This window comes from Hyalella azteca, unplaced genomic scaffold, assembly GCF_000764305.2.
Source record: "Hyalella azteca isolate HAZT.00-mixed unplaced genomic scaffold, Hazt_2.0.2 contig4404, whole genome shotgun sequence".
Lineage (NCBI taxonomy): Eukaryota > Metazoa > Arthropoda > Malacostraca > Amphipoda > Hyalellidae > Hyalella > Hyalella azteca.
Window position 1 is genome coordinate 86365 of NW_025934621.1, and position 13679 is coordinate 100043.

General features: G+C 40.2%; 1 protein-coding gene across 1 annotated transcript; it reads right to left on the minus strand.

Annotated features, from left to right (window-relative positions):
- Positions 1-287: 287 nt before the first annotated feature.
- On the minus strand, positions 288-2215 carry LOC108665633 (cell wall protein DAN4-like). The gene is made up of 2 exons (XM_018152409.1): positions 2164-2215; positions 288-754 (listed from the first exon to the last, which is right to left on the minus strand). The coding sequence occupies exons 1-2, from the start codon at positions 2213-2215 to the stop codon at positions 288-290; spliced, it is 519 nt and encodes a 172-aa protein (XP_018007898.1).
- Between the last annotated feature and the right edge of the window lie 11464 nt (positions 2216-13679).

Here is a 13679-nt window from a genome sequence, read left to right on the forward strand (position 1 = left end):
GCTCAGGTCACAAAGTCAAAGAACCATTTAAGGCACAGTTCCAGATTTTCAATTGGCACAATGTAGAAAAACATTACCATCACAAACATTTATAGCGGGAACTTCACAATGACACGCAAGTTCAATCTCAAGTGGCAGATCATTTTTTTCCATTTATAGCGGGAACTTCACAATGGTACGCATGTTTAATCGTACGCATGTTTAATCTCAAGTGGCAGATCATATTTCCAAGACGTAGCGTACGAATGTGGTCACGTATGTTCAGGTGATCACGAATGTTCAGGTGATCACGAATGTTCATTGTGGGCGAGTTCAAGATGTTTCTTGAGGTCGGTGCGAATATCGAACCAGTTCGGGCAGTAGAAGCACGGCACCTGATCAGACACGCTGTGTACCAGCCCTACGTGGTACTTCAGAGCTGCGATGGTCGAGTAACGCTTGCCACAGTGAGGGCAATTTCTGGGGCCAGCGTATCGCGGGCGTCCACCGCCAACTCTAACAGCCGTATTAGTGGTTGTGGTGGTGGTAGTACTAGAGTTGGTACCACTACTGCTGGTGCTGCTCGAAGTGGTGAGGGTGGTGGTGGTAGTGCTGCTTGTGGAGGTGATGGTGGAGGAGGACAAGTGAAGGTGTGGCAAAAGAGTCTTGGTACCACCACCACCACCGACCGTGAGGGATGACAAGAGGGATTTGGTGGGGGTGATGGTAGTGGATGGAGCAAGCAACACGCCTTCGCCCTCACTATTGTGGCCTCCTGCACACACAACAACATCAACTGTTACACCGACATGCGCTACAACAAAACAGGGCCAGCAATATGCTACAAAATCAGATCAACTGGTAACAACGAAAAAAACATAACGGAGAATGAATCATAAATGATTTTAGCAATTAAAGTAAGGGAATTAATTGAACAAGCAACTAATAATAAGCCATAAATAAAAGAAGCACGCAATATAAGAAAATGCATGCGTGTAGTTCGAGTGTAAGTGGGTGCGACCGTTGAAGTGATATGAACAACGGAAAACACATAATCTAATCATACGTTCGTTCTTCGATTGGTCATTTCTACCCGAATAAAACCATGGAAAATTTCATCATGTTTTAGCATTTTTCACGAATTATGTCATACTGCAAACTACGAATTTTAATTCTGATTTGGAAACATGACGATGATTTAGAAAGTTGAAAATTTAATTTTGAATGAATATCTGGGAATAGATTACGTCCAAAAAGGCTTTTGTGAGAGAAATGCGAGCAAAAACATTATGCTTCGACTAAGTTATTAATCACACGATTTGCAGTACGCAACGCTCGCTATCGCCATGTAAAGCACACCGCGTTATTCAGCGGTTACGAACGTCTTAAAGAGGATCAACATTACAGAGGTCGTACTATCAACACTCTCTAGAATACTGGGCAAATTTAGTTCACATAGCAATCTAGGTACCTACAAGTAGCGGTCTAAGTGAATAGAGCGGCAAAATTTCTCGTCTGCAATTGGTGAATTTAGTTCGAAGATACGTCAGTGATTGACTGATGAAGTGGCGAACTATTAACTATTTTTGATGGTGCAGATCCTGGTTCATACGTATTACGGTAGAGATACAACACACATATATAATAGTTTTATAACAGTTATATCCAGGGCAACCTAGGGGAACCTACTTTATTGCACGTATTTCTACTGGGAGCCTTTTTTCTAGCAACCAATGCAACCAACTCTCAAAAAAGTAAGTTAAAGAAGACAGAAGAATACTTTCAACCAAATCCGTGGTAACCGGAGATTTGAAGGTACGGCACGAGCGTCAGGTCTTTGTCTGCTAAATATCACTCAATTTACCAAGCGGTGAAAACAAACAGGTTAAGTACTCCTAAATAAAGGTTGAATACCACGGGCTGGGGCAAGGAATGCACTGAACACATTCGGGTGATTGTTTCAAGGGCTTCAATAGCAAGCGAATTATCCAAAGAGAATTATATTTTTTAATCCAAAGGATTAAGAAACTAGAGATTAACGCGATCAACTCCTAAAAACTGCAAGCATCAGAACGAAGGGCGCCATTGTTATCAGGGCAGCGCCAGCACGCCCTAAAGAAGGTTAAAAGCAAAGACGAGGTCATGCAAACAAGATTTTATTTCAAAACATTAATTCTGTGGCACTTTGATAAGGGATGCAGGGAATGCCATCGCCGTCTGAAGTGACCGCGGCCATTGTAGCTCAGAATCAAACACTTATCAGCGACCAGCTAACCACATGAGCGTAATTCGCATTGCATTTCAAATACATTGTTTCCGCTAAACTAATATTTGTTTGGAAATGCATTGCAAGTGACCGTAAAATTTAGATACAACCAAAACTGGTGACTGGTTCGAGTACACTTCAGTAAATAGGGTCCATTCTTTTTACACTTTTCGTTAACTGAGAAGCTTTCACTCAAAAAATTAAGCTAATAACTTGACTTCTTAAGCATCTCATTTCAGGTACCGCATACCTTCAACATCACTCGGTGCATGCCACACCTCAAGCAGTAATATATGTGTCGCACCAGATATCAGCTACATTGCGACTTAAATTACTGAAAATTTACACAATATATGTCGGTGAAATGCTCTACGCAAAGTCGACTGATAACTAACAAAATGATTCAAGCAAAGCATGTGTAGTATGAGGTCAATTATTAATGCGAATGAATATATTGAAATTAAAATCGAGAAGAAATATCAATCAGGAAGTATGATAAATTAACGACAGCGAGACGAAGAACCAAGAGACGAGTGAACCACCTCTACCTAAATGACGACACTGTTTCAAGAAGGCGAGGCATCGGCCACTCGCGCGTTGAAATGCAATAAACAAAACAGCCTTGCACGTATTCAGCCTACGCGACGACCGAGGCTCGCGAGCAGTTGCCGTGAGCTCAGTTTGTGGACGCTTAGAATTGAGACATAATTGATAATATAATTTACGGCTTTCGAGCCTAACTTCAAAAAAATAGTAGCTGGTTTACTGGTTTATGCACGAGGTACGTTAACGAATTTAATAAGATGATACAGCTTATAGACGCTGACATTGAAATAATGCACAAGCACTCGATATTAAAAACTCACTAATATAGGATGCACAAATGCAGCGTATTTGTGTCAGAGCCAATAAAATAAGTCAACTAAATAAAGCTATAACAACAAAAACAATGTGAAAACTTCCCGCCCAGCGTCATTTCCAGAAACGTTGGTCTCGCCGGGAATAACTCGAGTATCAAAAGTGACACGAAAGAAGAGGCACTAGTCGTGAGCTTGTACTTGATTGCATCTGACAAGGGGTTCAAACTTGTACTTTGTGTAGATGACTGTCATACGGGTAATAAGAGATACATCGCACTTTTGTCCATTGGTCGGAGTTTTTGTCCATAAATGAGACAATTGCGACAACAATATAACGTATAGACGACATTGATTACATAGAAGTTTCAACATACAGCACGTTCAACGTTGAAACGAACAGGAGGTAGCTCGATTACTTAGTGGAGTTGTACTACAGGGGATGAAGAGCGCCCCAATCAATATAACATGAGCAAGTATTGCATTTGGTGCACGAACAAGAGAACGCTGATATGAGGTAGCTGGAGAACATCACGAGGCATATAATGGATCACGGAAAACGTGGCTGTAAAGATCCGTGAGAACATGAAGGAAGACCACGTACATTGCTCATTATTTTAATGCAAAACCGTCAAACAAAGAGCTTGACGAAATGTATTTTCTACACACACACTACTAGCTAGAATGTCTTCAAAGAAGGGTCTGATCAGAGCTGAAGTCATTAGTAAATTAAAATTCATTTACGATGTCCAAGCGCTTCCAAATGAACGCTCTCTACAACTCATCATCATTGAAAGACGGCTGGATATGACCAAAAACCCAAATTTATTAACTTCGTAGTTAGGTTTACCCAAAAACGAAATGAACGATGATAAATTTTGGGAATTGTTGGTCCATCTCCAGATTTCAATAATAAGTTTCAACTACGAGACGACCCATTAATAACCAATTCATAAATTTACATTCTAGTTCAGGTAGATAAATCAAATAATGAGTAAGCACCCTAACTGCGATAGCCGATATACACTAACATAATCCGATAATAGAATAACTATAAATTTAAGGCCGAATTGAGAATGACTAGCGTGTAATATGCCAATTGTAATTAGTACGTACTAGTCCCTTAATTATCAAGTGGAATCCAATTAGAACTAACATTGGTAGTTTTTGGCCATCGAATGAGAACAACGAATTGTCTCGAATTTAAAACCTAATATTTATTCATTATAGAACATAATATTAACCAATTATATTGGAACTTAAATTTGAAAATACCACAGAATAAAGCAGGTACAGAACCAATCAATGAACTTATAATATACTTAACAAAAACAATCTTAAGCCAATTATTCATCATAGCTTAAATTTTGCGGTGATTTAAGAAAACCCAATTTAAAGTTCTCGAAGAACGATATGCAAGGACTTAAAAATCTCGATCACTGTTTTATTTTTGACGATACCATACGTATCGTCATTAAAATGTTAAGCTGTAATTATTCCACGATGTTTATCGGATCTTCATGACAACGTCACAACGAATCTTCCAAAAAAAACAAAAATCAACGCCTACCAAAAACGAAAGACGCAAACAAGAAAACAAACACAATTATTGTGAAAAATGGTCATCAGATGACCTGCATGTACTAAACTAATTATATTATATTAATACGATCATAATGAAGCTTAATATTAAGCACGATCTGCCAGTACCATCATAGATTATAAATATTACCCACAGCGCCTTGCACTGATCTAGTGAAAAGAATCACTAACCTGAATGGAGCAATAGCAATCAAATTATCCTACACCATGAGACAGAAACTCGTTTAATTTACTCTCGTATTGGCGTGATTTACAAGGAGTTTAGTTAAATAACTTCAAACGTTCGAGACCTTCTGTGTAACAGTACATAAATTAGTTACAGAAATAAATTTAACCCAAATGGTCAAATCATTGAGCTCCGAATGTTAAAAACAACTAGATAACTCATAGTAATGAGAAGCGCGGTCCAAACAATCGAGTTTGAAGCAGAGCTCATTAGCAGTTCCTGGTTATTTACCTTGTAACATAGAACTGCCCTTTGAAACACGGATGCGACAAAAATACCTCGACCTTTCTATATTAGCGTCCAAATGAGACGAACTGAAATGAGAGTGGCAGAAAAGTATCAAGCGGTAATAATGCAATTGAGCAAACGCCACAATTATTAACAGCAAGCGTTAAAAAATAAGTAATTACACAATTGACCTAATATTTCTCCAACAAAATAAAACAGAACAAAAAATCTCGTGCCAGAGAAAGGTATTCTATGATATTTATATGCGTAAGTAGCCTTGGTAAGTTGGCATTTGCTGAGGCAGGGCAAGATTGATATTTACTTGCGGCAGCTCAAAATTCGTTCATAACGAATGGAATTAAAAACTGAAATTTCTTCAGTTTTCCAGCAAAAATAATTGGAAATTGAGAAAGTCAAAACCATAACCACAATATCAGTCCTCTCCATCCTTCAGCGATGAAGTAAAGTGAATTCGTAACTCCACACAGGTTTTGACGCAACTGAGCACAAGTTCGATGACTATCAAAGATTTTGATTTCAATAAATGTATATTGACGACACGGAGCGTGTTATCAAGTCTTTAAATGCATCGGTCGGTATTCTCTCTACTGATAATTGAAGGCACGATCGAAAGAATTTTCTTGCTCGGAGAAACGCTGAAAAACTTTTACTTCCCGCAGTCCACTTAACAGAATCATGCAGGTTTGGTTTTGACGAGGTAAATTTTGAACATAACTCCAGTTGAGCACATAAATCCTTAACTCCGTTTTAACTTGTTAAGTTAAAACTTTTCAACTTGTTAAGTTAAAACGGAGCAATGCTGGTTTTGTAGTAACGAGTTGAATAATGAGCACAACTCACCACCAACAAAATAACATGTCATTCAACGACAAGCGAGATATGCATAAAACAAAAGACCACTTACGCCTCTCTCCACTCATCAATGACGTTAAGTTTCCAGACTTCAACGCAAAGTAAATTATTTAAACATGGGCTTTAAAGAATAGCCTAACAATACTCGTGATATGGGACCTAAGCTACTACAAGTAACGTGTAGCTACACGCGTCCAGCGTGTAGGTCTAGACGCGCGTAGGTCGCACACGTGCGGTCTACAGCGCAAGACGCTGGTTCGGTTTGAGCAAACGAGACAGCGACTAGAGGCTTTCAGTTCCATGTTTCACACATCAAATTCTCCACCATCAACTCAGAGAAACTGCATCACGCAAGCCACTGCTTCACTAACTTGATGAACTTGAAGCACGCACAATTGTGACAGCTTCTTGACGAGTTGCAGGACAGGATTGCTGTCGTGAATATGGATTAATGTCGTCCTCTAAGTTCGCTTATTTACATTTAACACCTCAGAAACGAAGTGTATTAACCTCAGTATGAAATATCAAACATTTTTTTTTATTTCAAATTAAGTTCTTAAATTTCACTTCATTTTTTTAGTTTGATGTACTTTCGATCTCGGGAGATTTCAATGGATTGCATTATTAGAGGAGCTTGTTCCTGGCATTGCACTGCTTTCAGACCACAGACTATTTACATACGTAATCAGGTTAGTGTGCAATTAATGATTAGTGCTATAAAATAACTTAAGTATAAAGGTTCTTAGACTTAAATGCTAAATACCACCACTGAGTTATTGTACTGCCACAAGCATCACTGCGTGACGAGGTAAAAGACTATATCTCTTCATCGGTTAATGCTATGTCATATGATATCATCTTGAACATAATGTTGATTACTATATAATTGATCAACATCTTCTACTTAAACATCATTGGTCGCCATGCCAAAAGTCATGGGCACGTAGGACTAACTAAGCTATTCTTACAGCAGCATTGATCAAAATCAACCATCTACCTAGAGCAGTTTTTGAAATAATTCATATAGTGCCTAACTATGGTTGAAATGACAGCAAGTAGGACGTCATAGTATGAATGAAGTTGAAATATCATGTGAAATAAAGAATAAGCGCCTCTATTAAGTTAAGGTATCACTGAACTAAACCACAAAGTAATCAAAAGCACAGGAGGTCTTGACAAATCAACACGAACGCAGTGGCAGTAATAGCAGCTGATCTCAGCTCATGTACGAAGACTTATTCTAGTACCCGATGCCCAGACGGTGCCCAGGTGGGAGGTGCGTTATCTATTCCATTCAAGCAAACAATTAGTTTGGTTTAGATTTTCAATTACTATTTAATTATAATAGGGCCTTGGATCAGGATATAGAGAATATCATTTAGCAACAATCCTGGATCGCAAAATATCTTTTTTTTATACCAGACAAACGTGGTGGTAAAATTTTCAAACATCGAATACGTCAAGATTAGCGGTGCAATAAACATTTCAAGCAAGAAATCTTTTAAAAACAATCTCTCATCTGCAGGTTACGTTATCTGAAAGTTAGAAAGTCAAATTTTACAGATTCTAATGAATTTCAAAAATACAGGAAATGGAGCACAAATTTTCAAGATATTACAGCTGGAAGCAACCTCCGACACTGAGCACCGTCGTCAGGACAGATGTTCGTAACTCCGACTAACCTAGGACGCTTACACTAACAAGCCGCTACTAGCGAGAGCGCGGCCCACTAGGCGACAGGATCAAACTGTAAATGTATGCTGAATCTGAGATTTGACTTTACAAGAGAGGAGTTAAGTTGCCGCGTCACAAACGAAAGAGCCAAGTCACTCTATCACAAATCCTCGGGATAGAATGTTTCAACGAACACAGTGGCAACAAGATTCACGCAGATGTAGATGATAGTTTTAAGTGGGACATCACACAAATGTCACTTGAATGTTCCAGCGGAACGAACGATCAAACAATAGCGAATATAGTCTTCCACTTAAACGATCACCGCAACATAAGAAGTGGAATACTGCATCGTAATTTCAAGTTAAAAAAAGAGCATGTGAATGATATCTTACTATGGTCCTGCCGCCGACATGGGCGCTGCAAACCTTATAGCTAGTTTGGCCACACAAAACCACAACGATGGATAACAAACGTAATAGAAATAGTGGTTTTAAGAGATATTATTTCTTGAGAAGGAATAGCGAAGTAGACTACTAAAGCTAGGGTCTTAAAACACTATACCGGTATTTGTTCCACGTTCTCTTCACCCTCCGCTCGGCTGGCGCATGACGGTCGATTGCTAGCATTCGATAGCAGAGCTAGTACTACATTGCACATTTGAGGTATACAGCTTTAATATTTTCAATAGTTAAATAATTTAACAATAGAAAGTGCTTTGACGTATTGCCATCTCAATCTCTCTCCTCAAATGCCTCACACGAAACGTTTGAATTGGTAACCGAAGTACATTGAAATTCCCGTTGTCAATGCAACATAATGGATAGTTTTTTTTATTTAATTTATTCTTCTTAGTTCTGTTATCATTCTAAATGTCAAGCAGTCCACAAAAGAAAATGAAATTTAGTAATGAGATGACGATATAGATGACTTTAGTTATGCGGAGCAGGCATTCATGATATGGCAGATGGGAGTTGTGAGATATATTGATGAATGTCAAATGTTACGTTTATTGGATGAATGAACAATGAGAATGATCGCCGCATACAATGAGCCAGACCGTGCAAGACGATGAAGAGACTTTATCACAACACGAGTCCTGAGGTAGATTGCGCAGAGATGAGGGCTGAGGAAGCTCTCGAGGTAGTTGGTTAATTACTACAAGTTAATTAAGCTTAATTACCATACAATTCTAGACAAAATATATTCCAATCATCTGCAGAAGTGAAAAATAAAAAAAAAATTGATGTACATCTATTACTCGAGAAAATAAATTTTTTGAATTATTGCAAAAGAAATCCATGAAAAAAATATAAATAAAAATCCATGGAAAAGTACCACTTAATTCCCTGCTAACGGCAAAACAGTGAGTGAATGATCAGAGGTGAAACAAGGAATGCATCAACATAAAATATTCTTTTAAGATGAAACGGTGACTTCAAGAATATCATTGGAGAGAAGAAGAAAAGAAATTAAGCTCGTTTATCACACACGAAAACAAGAAATTCACAGGCAGTTATTCGATGACTAGAGCGATAGCCAAGGCATCTAAGCATTGAGCAGCTGACGGATTACTACTCACAGTAATCAGAAACGGTAACTTGCCAACTCATTAACGTCTCTTTAGCAAGTTAGTGCAACATACAGATGCATTTGAGAGTGAAGACACTCGAGATTTACAGTCGTGTCACCCGATGCAGAGTCCGCGATCGCATGTGAGGCACGGTCGCTTCAGCTTTGCCGCGTCGCAAGGGAGCTCCGTGATGCGTCACCTGATGACGACGTAAATACCACTTGTTTTTGCAGAGCTTATGGCAGGCGGCGCACTTGATGCCTTCACCCGTCGTGTGGATGTTGATGATGTGTTGTTTAAGGTTGAACTTGTTACTGAACACGCGTTGACAGATGGGACATATGCCAGGCTGTCGGCTGTGCCAGAGCTTGCCAGAGACGAGAGACACAGCGCCGCGAGACATGGAGCTCGTCAGGAACTCTGATGACGTGACGGCCGCTGGTGAGTCCAGACCACCGCCTCCAGAGACGACATAGTCTGCAACACACACGACGATCCCCATGACGATCCTCGTCACGAATGCCATCTGCATGCTCGATGACGTCCCAAGCTACGAAAAACAACCCAAAACTTGAATACCAGAAAAATGAAAATACCCTAACTCTTGTAGAGATTGCTTTGAAATGTAAAAAATTATTAACTTTCATATTCGCAGTAATACCCTAATAAGATACCATACTCGGAAGTAATAAATGAAGTCAAATTTACACTCCGTGTTCCGAGTGTAACACTGATTAATGCGAACAATTATAAAGAACAAGCTTCAGCATAAACTGATGAAGAGATTCTGATTTTAGAACTGCTCACTTCCCTGATCTGGCCCATCTCACGCTGGTCGTCCGCCATAACAAAATGTAAAGGAAGTACATACGTGTCTGCAGCAGCGTATGAACAATCAACGGCAAGTCATTACGCCATGGTGAGAATAGTTTTAAAACATCGATTAAAAACTTGTCCCTTGCATCAATCATATCCCTTGAATCAATCATAACAAAACGAAAAATGTTCGTGCATCTCTTTGGTAGTTAGCGCTACAAAACCCATATGTATTCCTAACATCAACTTATTTGATGAAAGGAGCCCATGCAAGCGTCGGCATTCATTACGAAGCAAATACACGTACGGTGTACAATTAACACCCGTTAAGGCGAGATAATGCATGCATACCTTGTGATAAACATATAGAAATAAGAAAGAAATAGAAAACTCGAAACTTATCAACCAATCGAATCGTCCAACACATACACACACACAATGAAGGATTATGAGTGATAATCGTGGGATAAGAATAAGAGCTAAGAAGTCAAAGCAGAGGAAGGCTACTTGGAGTCCAACACTCTTGAAATTCCCGTTATGGTCGCCAATAAATAATAAATTGTAAGTAATGTAATTAGATCTTGGCTGTAAAAAATTAAAAATCGTTCTGATTATTGGATCGATTCAATTTAGTTTGCGGAACACTTTCATTAAACTAGGCTCTTGACTCAGCCCCTAATCATAAGCTAATAAGCATCTTTGCAGTGATGAAAAACAAGATGAAAGATGTACTTAACCTGGAAAAAATCTGTAAAAAAAATGTACACCAGAGAGATTCAAAAGCAAGTCAAATGTCAGAAGTCGTCTCTCCGCGAGTGAAAAGAATATCGGAGAAAATATTTAATATTAAAAATTGTAGAGCAAATGAAGCATTTGAGGAGATAAATAGACAGAGCGATCGCGTTATGCGTGTTACTGACGCGTTCAAAACCTGAGTAGACCCTGACGCGCACCAGCCGACGCGCTGTTCTAAGAGTGTCTGCAACGGTCCTAGAAGGTGGACGCTAAGCCACATGAACTTGTACTAAAGGTTTAAACAAATAACATAAAACATCGACAGTTTGCACCTCGCACAGCATGGCAATGCTGAGAATATTTGTACCAAGAGTTTAGTTTCACCTGAATAACTCACGAACAATTCATCTTCTAAGTAAGTCGTACAGGCTCCGTTACCTGGTCCAACGATCAATACATCCAAGTCAATTACGCAACGCTAAGCATCGAGAAAATAAGTGTCCCTACACTTTCCATCATGCCAAGTTAAGTTAACCCTGCAATATTTCCTAATGACAGACCAACTTGATTCTTAATTACGTATTTGTGACATCTAATTCCACGACATAATCTTACAGTATATCCGAAGAGCAAAGGTATCATTGTACTCGAGACTTCTTCAAAACATGCGTGAGACGTGTCATCAACAAACAATCGGCGTTGCCTCTGAAATGACGCTATTCGAGTAAGATAAATGAAGTCTTCCATTTACTTCAAACATCAGATTTTAAAATCGGCAAGTAGCCGTTTTCTTAATAATCCACAATTCCTTTGGACTTAAATCCTAAAACAGTCCGACCAGAAAGAAGACTTTGAAGCCACTTCATATCGACTCGTTCACATGGATGAGCTTCCGACAGAAAAAATTGAGTAGCGTGAATTTAATTAGATTTTCAGACGAGTTGGTGCCGAACTTGCGGCGAAGACGTGTCTGTATCCAGGCTACTGAAGGTGGCGTTGGATGTGACAGGCGCAGGCGACGCGGAAGTCGGAGACGTCGTCTGCGGACTGAAAGAGTCTGAGGGACCTCCGCGCTCTAAGAAATGAGCATCGTTGGTGAAAGATCTTTTGCTTGCACCATCGACGGTATAGACGCAACTTCCTTCGCTGCTGCTGTACGAGACTTGATGTCCATCACCGCTTTGGAAACTCTGGTGGTTACCAATTGAATTATTCAAATTACGTCCGTCATCATCGTATACGAAACGTGAGGCGTTGGTATCATGAGCCGAGGAGCATCGCTGTGAATCATCAGCGTAACGACGTTTTTCTTTGGCAGAACATCCGCCGCTGTTGCCGGGATCATACGAGTCGCAGGCAGCAGGCTGGCATCGTTGTTGGTCGTCTCCGCAATATTCGGCTGCGAAATCATCGTTATAATCGGATGAGTTCGACACGGGACGGTCGCTGTAGTCCATTGAGTCCTCCATGTGAGATATTCTCTCTCCGGCCTCCAGCACCTGACGCTCCGAGTCGTGCGGTGGAAAACTGTCCTGACGATGGAGCCTTTCGTAATCTTCGTGCCGGTGACGCTGGCCATCAGGAGCTCCGTGGGGCAGATGCCCTTCAAAGGAAGAACATCCCGAGACGTGCTTGCCGCGCTTGAGAGGAGCTCCATGCGCAGTCACGTGGTGCTTCCTCAAGTACCATTTGTTCTTGACGGTTTTGTGGCAAAGGTGGCACTGTAGCCCCTGACCAACCGTGTGCACGTTTACCACATGTTGCTTGAGATTGAAGGAGTTGCTGAAGGTTTTCCAGCAAAATGGACAAAGTCTAGGCTGCATACAGCGCCATCTGTGTCGACCTGCGGTCGCGCCCCCAGGACTGAGAGGGCCAGAGGCATCTGGAAGAACAGAGCAAAACATGGCATTAGCAAAGAGTTGCTGCAGCCAGTGTAAATACAGCGAAGGAGTGAAGCGGGCCATCGAAACCATCGCAACAAGCACCGAGATAAGCAACACTCGGGCAAAACAAACGTCGCTAGCAGGCGAGCGAGGTTTGTTTTACCGCGAGAATTGATATCGTGGGTTGTTAACGCAAAGGCCATGTCCACCTCACACCTCCGATGTCGCTGCTCGCACCAGATACCCCTGCCCTTCAATACGAGCTTCCTGGGCGTATTTTAGTTTAATGCTCCACGGTACCTGCCTGCCGGTGAAACGCTGTATACTCCTCCACGCAAAGCGTTTTAAGGGAGTGATCAGCTCTTCATCAGAGGGTGGGGTAAATTTGAATGCGTATTCTGAAATTATTCAACTCGTACTTTAGATTTTGTTAACGAAGTTGTAGTCCTTATTTCTTGAAACAATCGCTTCGTTGAATTCGCGCAAATTTCAAGACTTTTGCCGGTATAGCTTCCATTCAAGTTCTCTTACGTTCGGAAACATCAACTAATATCACAAGGGCAATAAAAAATGTGGAAAAACAATAGGAATAATGGCACCTTTTCACCTGGCAATTTGTTCAAGACGATGATACACATACTTATATTACAAAAGTACCGGTTTTGCTGATGAACATTCAGAGCAGAGCTAGCGTGGTTGGTAGGCTTCTTTTCAAACCGTGTTAGAATATTTAACTCTAATTCGTAGCAAAATGATGGCTAAATCAATACTCAATAATTATTAAACATCATCACTTCACGTAAAATTAAATTCAACTTACTAGACTCAGAATTTGTATAATATTCACGCAAGCAATAAATTTTAATTGGTGGAACAAAACACGCATTGCTGGCAACCGATAAGAGATAGGCACCAGTGCCTTATAAAATACACTGGGAGTAGAAAGCTCTAGAAAATAACAATGTAG

Coding starts and splice junctions, on each gene's coding strand:
- LOC108665633 (XM_018152409.1), bottom strand. CDS start 2,215: ATGGCCGCGGTCACTTCAGACGGCGATGGCATTCCCTGCATCCCTTAT. Junction 755..2,163: donor TCCCTGCATCCCTTATCAAA/GTGCCACAGAAT, acceptor TTGTGTGTGCAG/GAGGCCACAATAGTGAGGGC.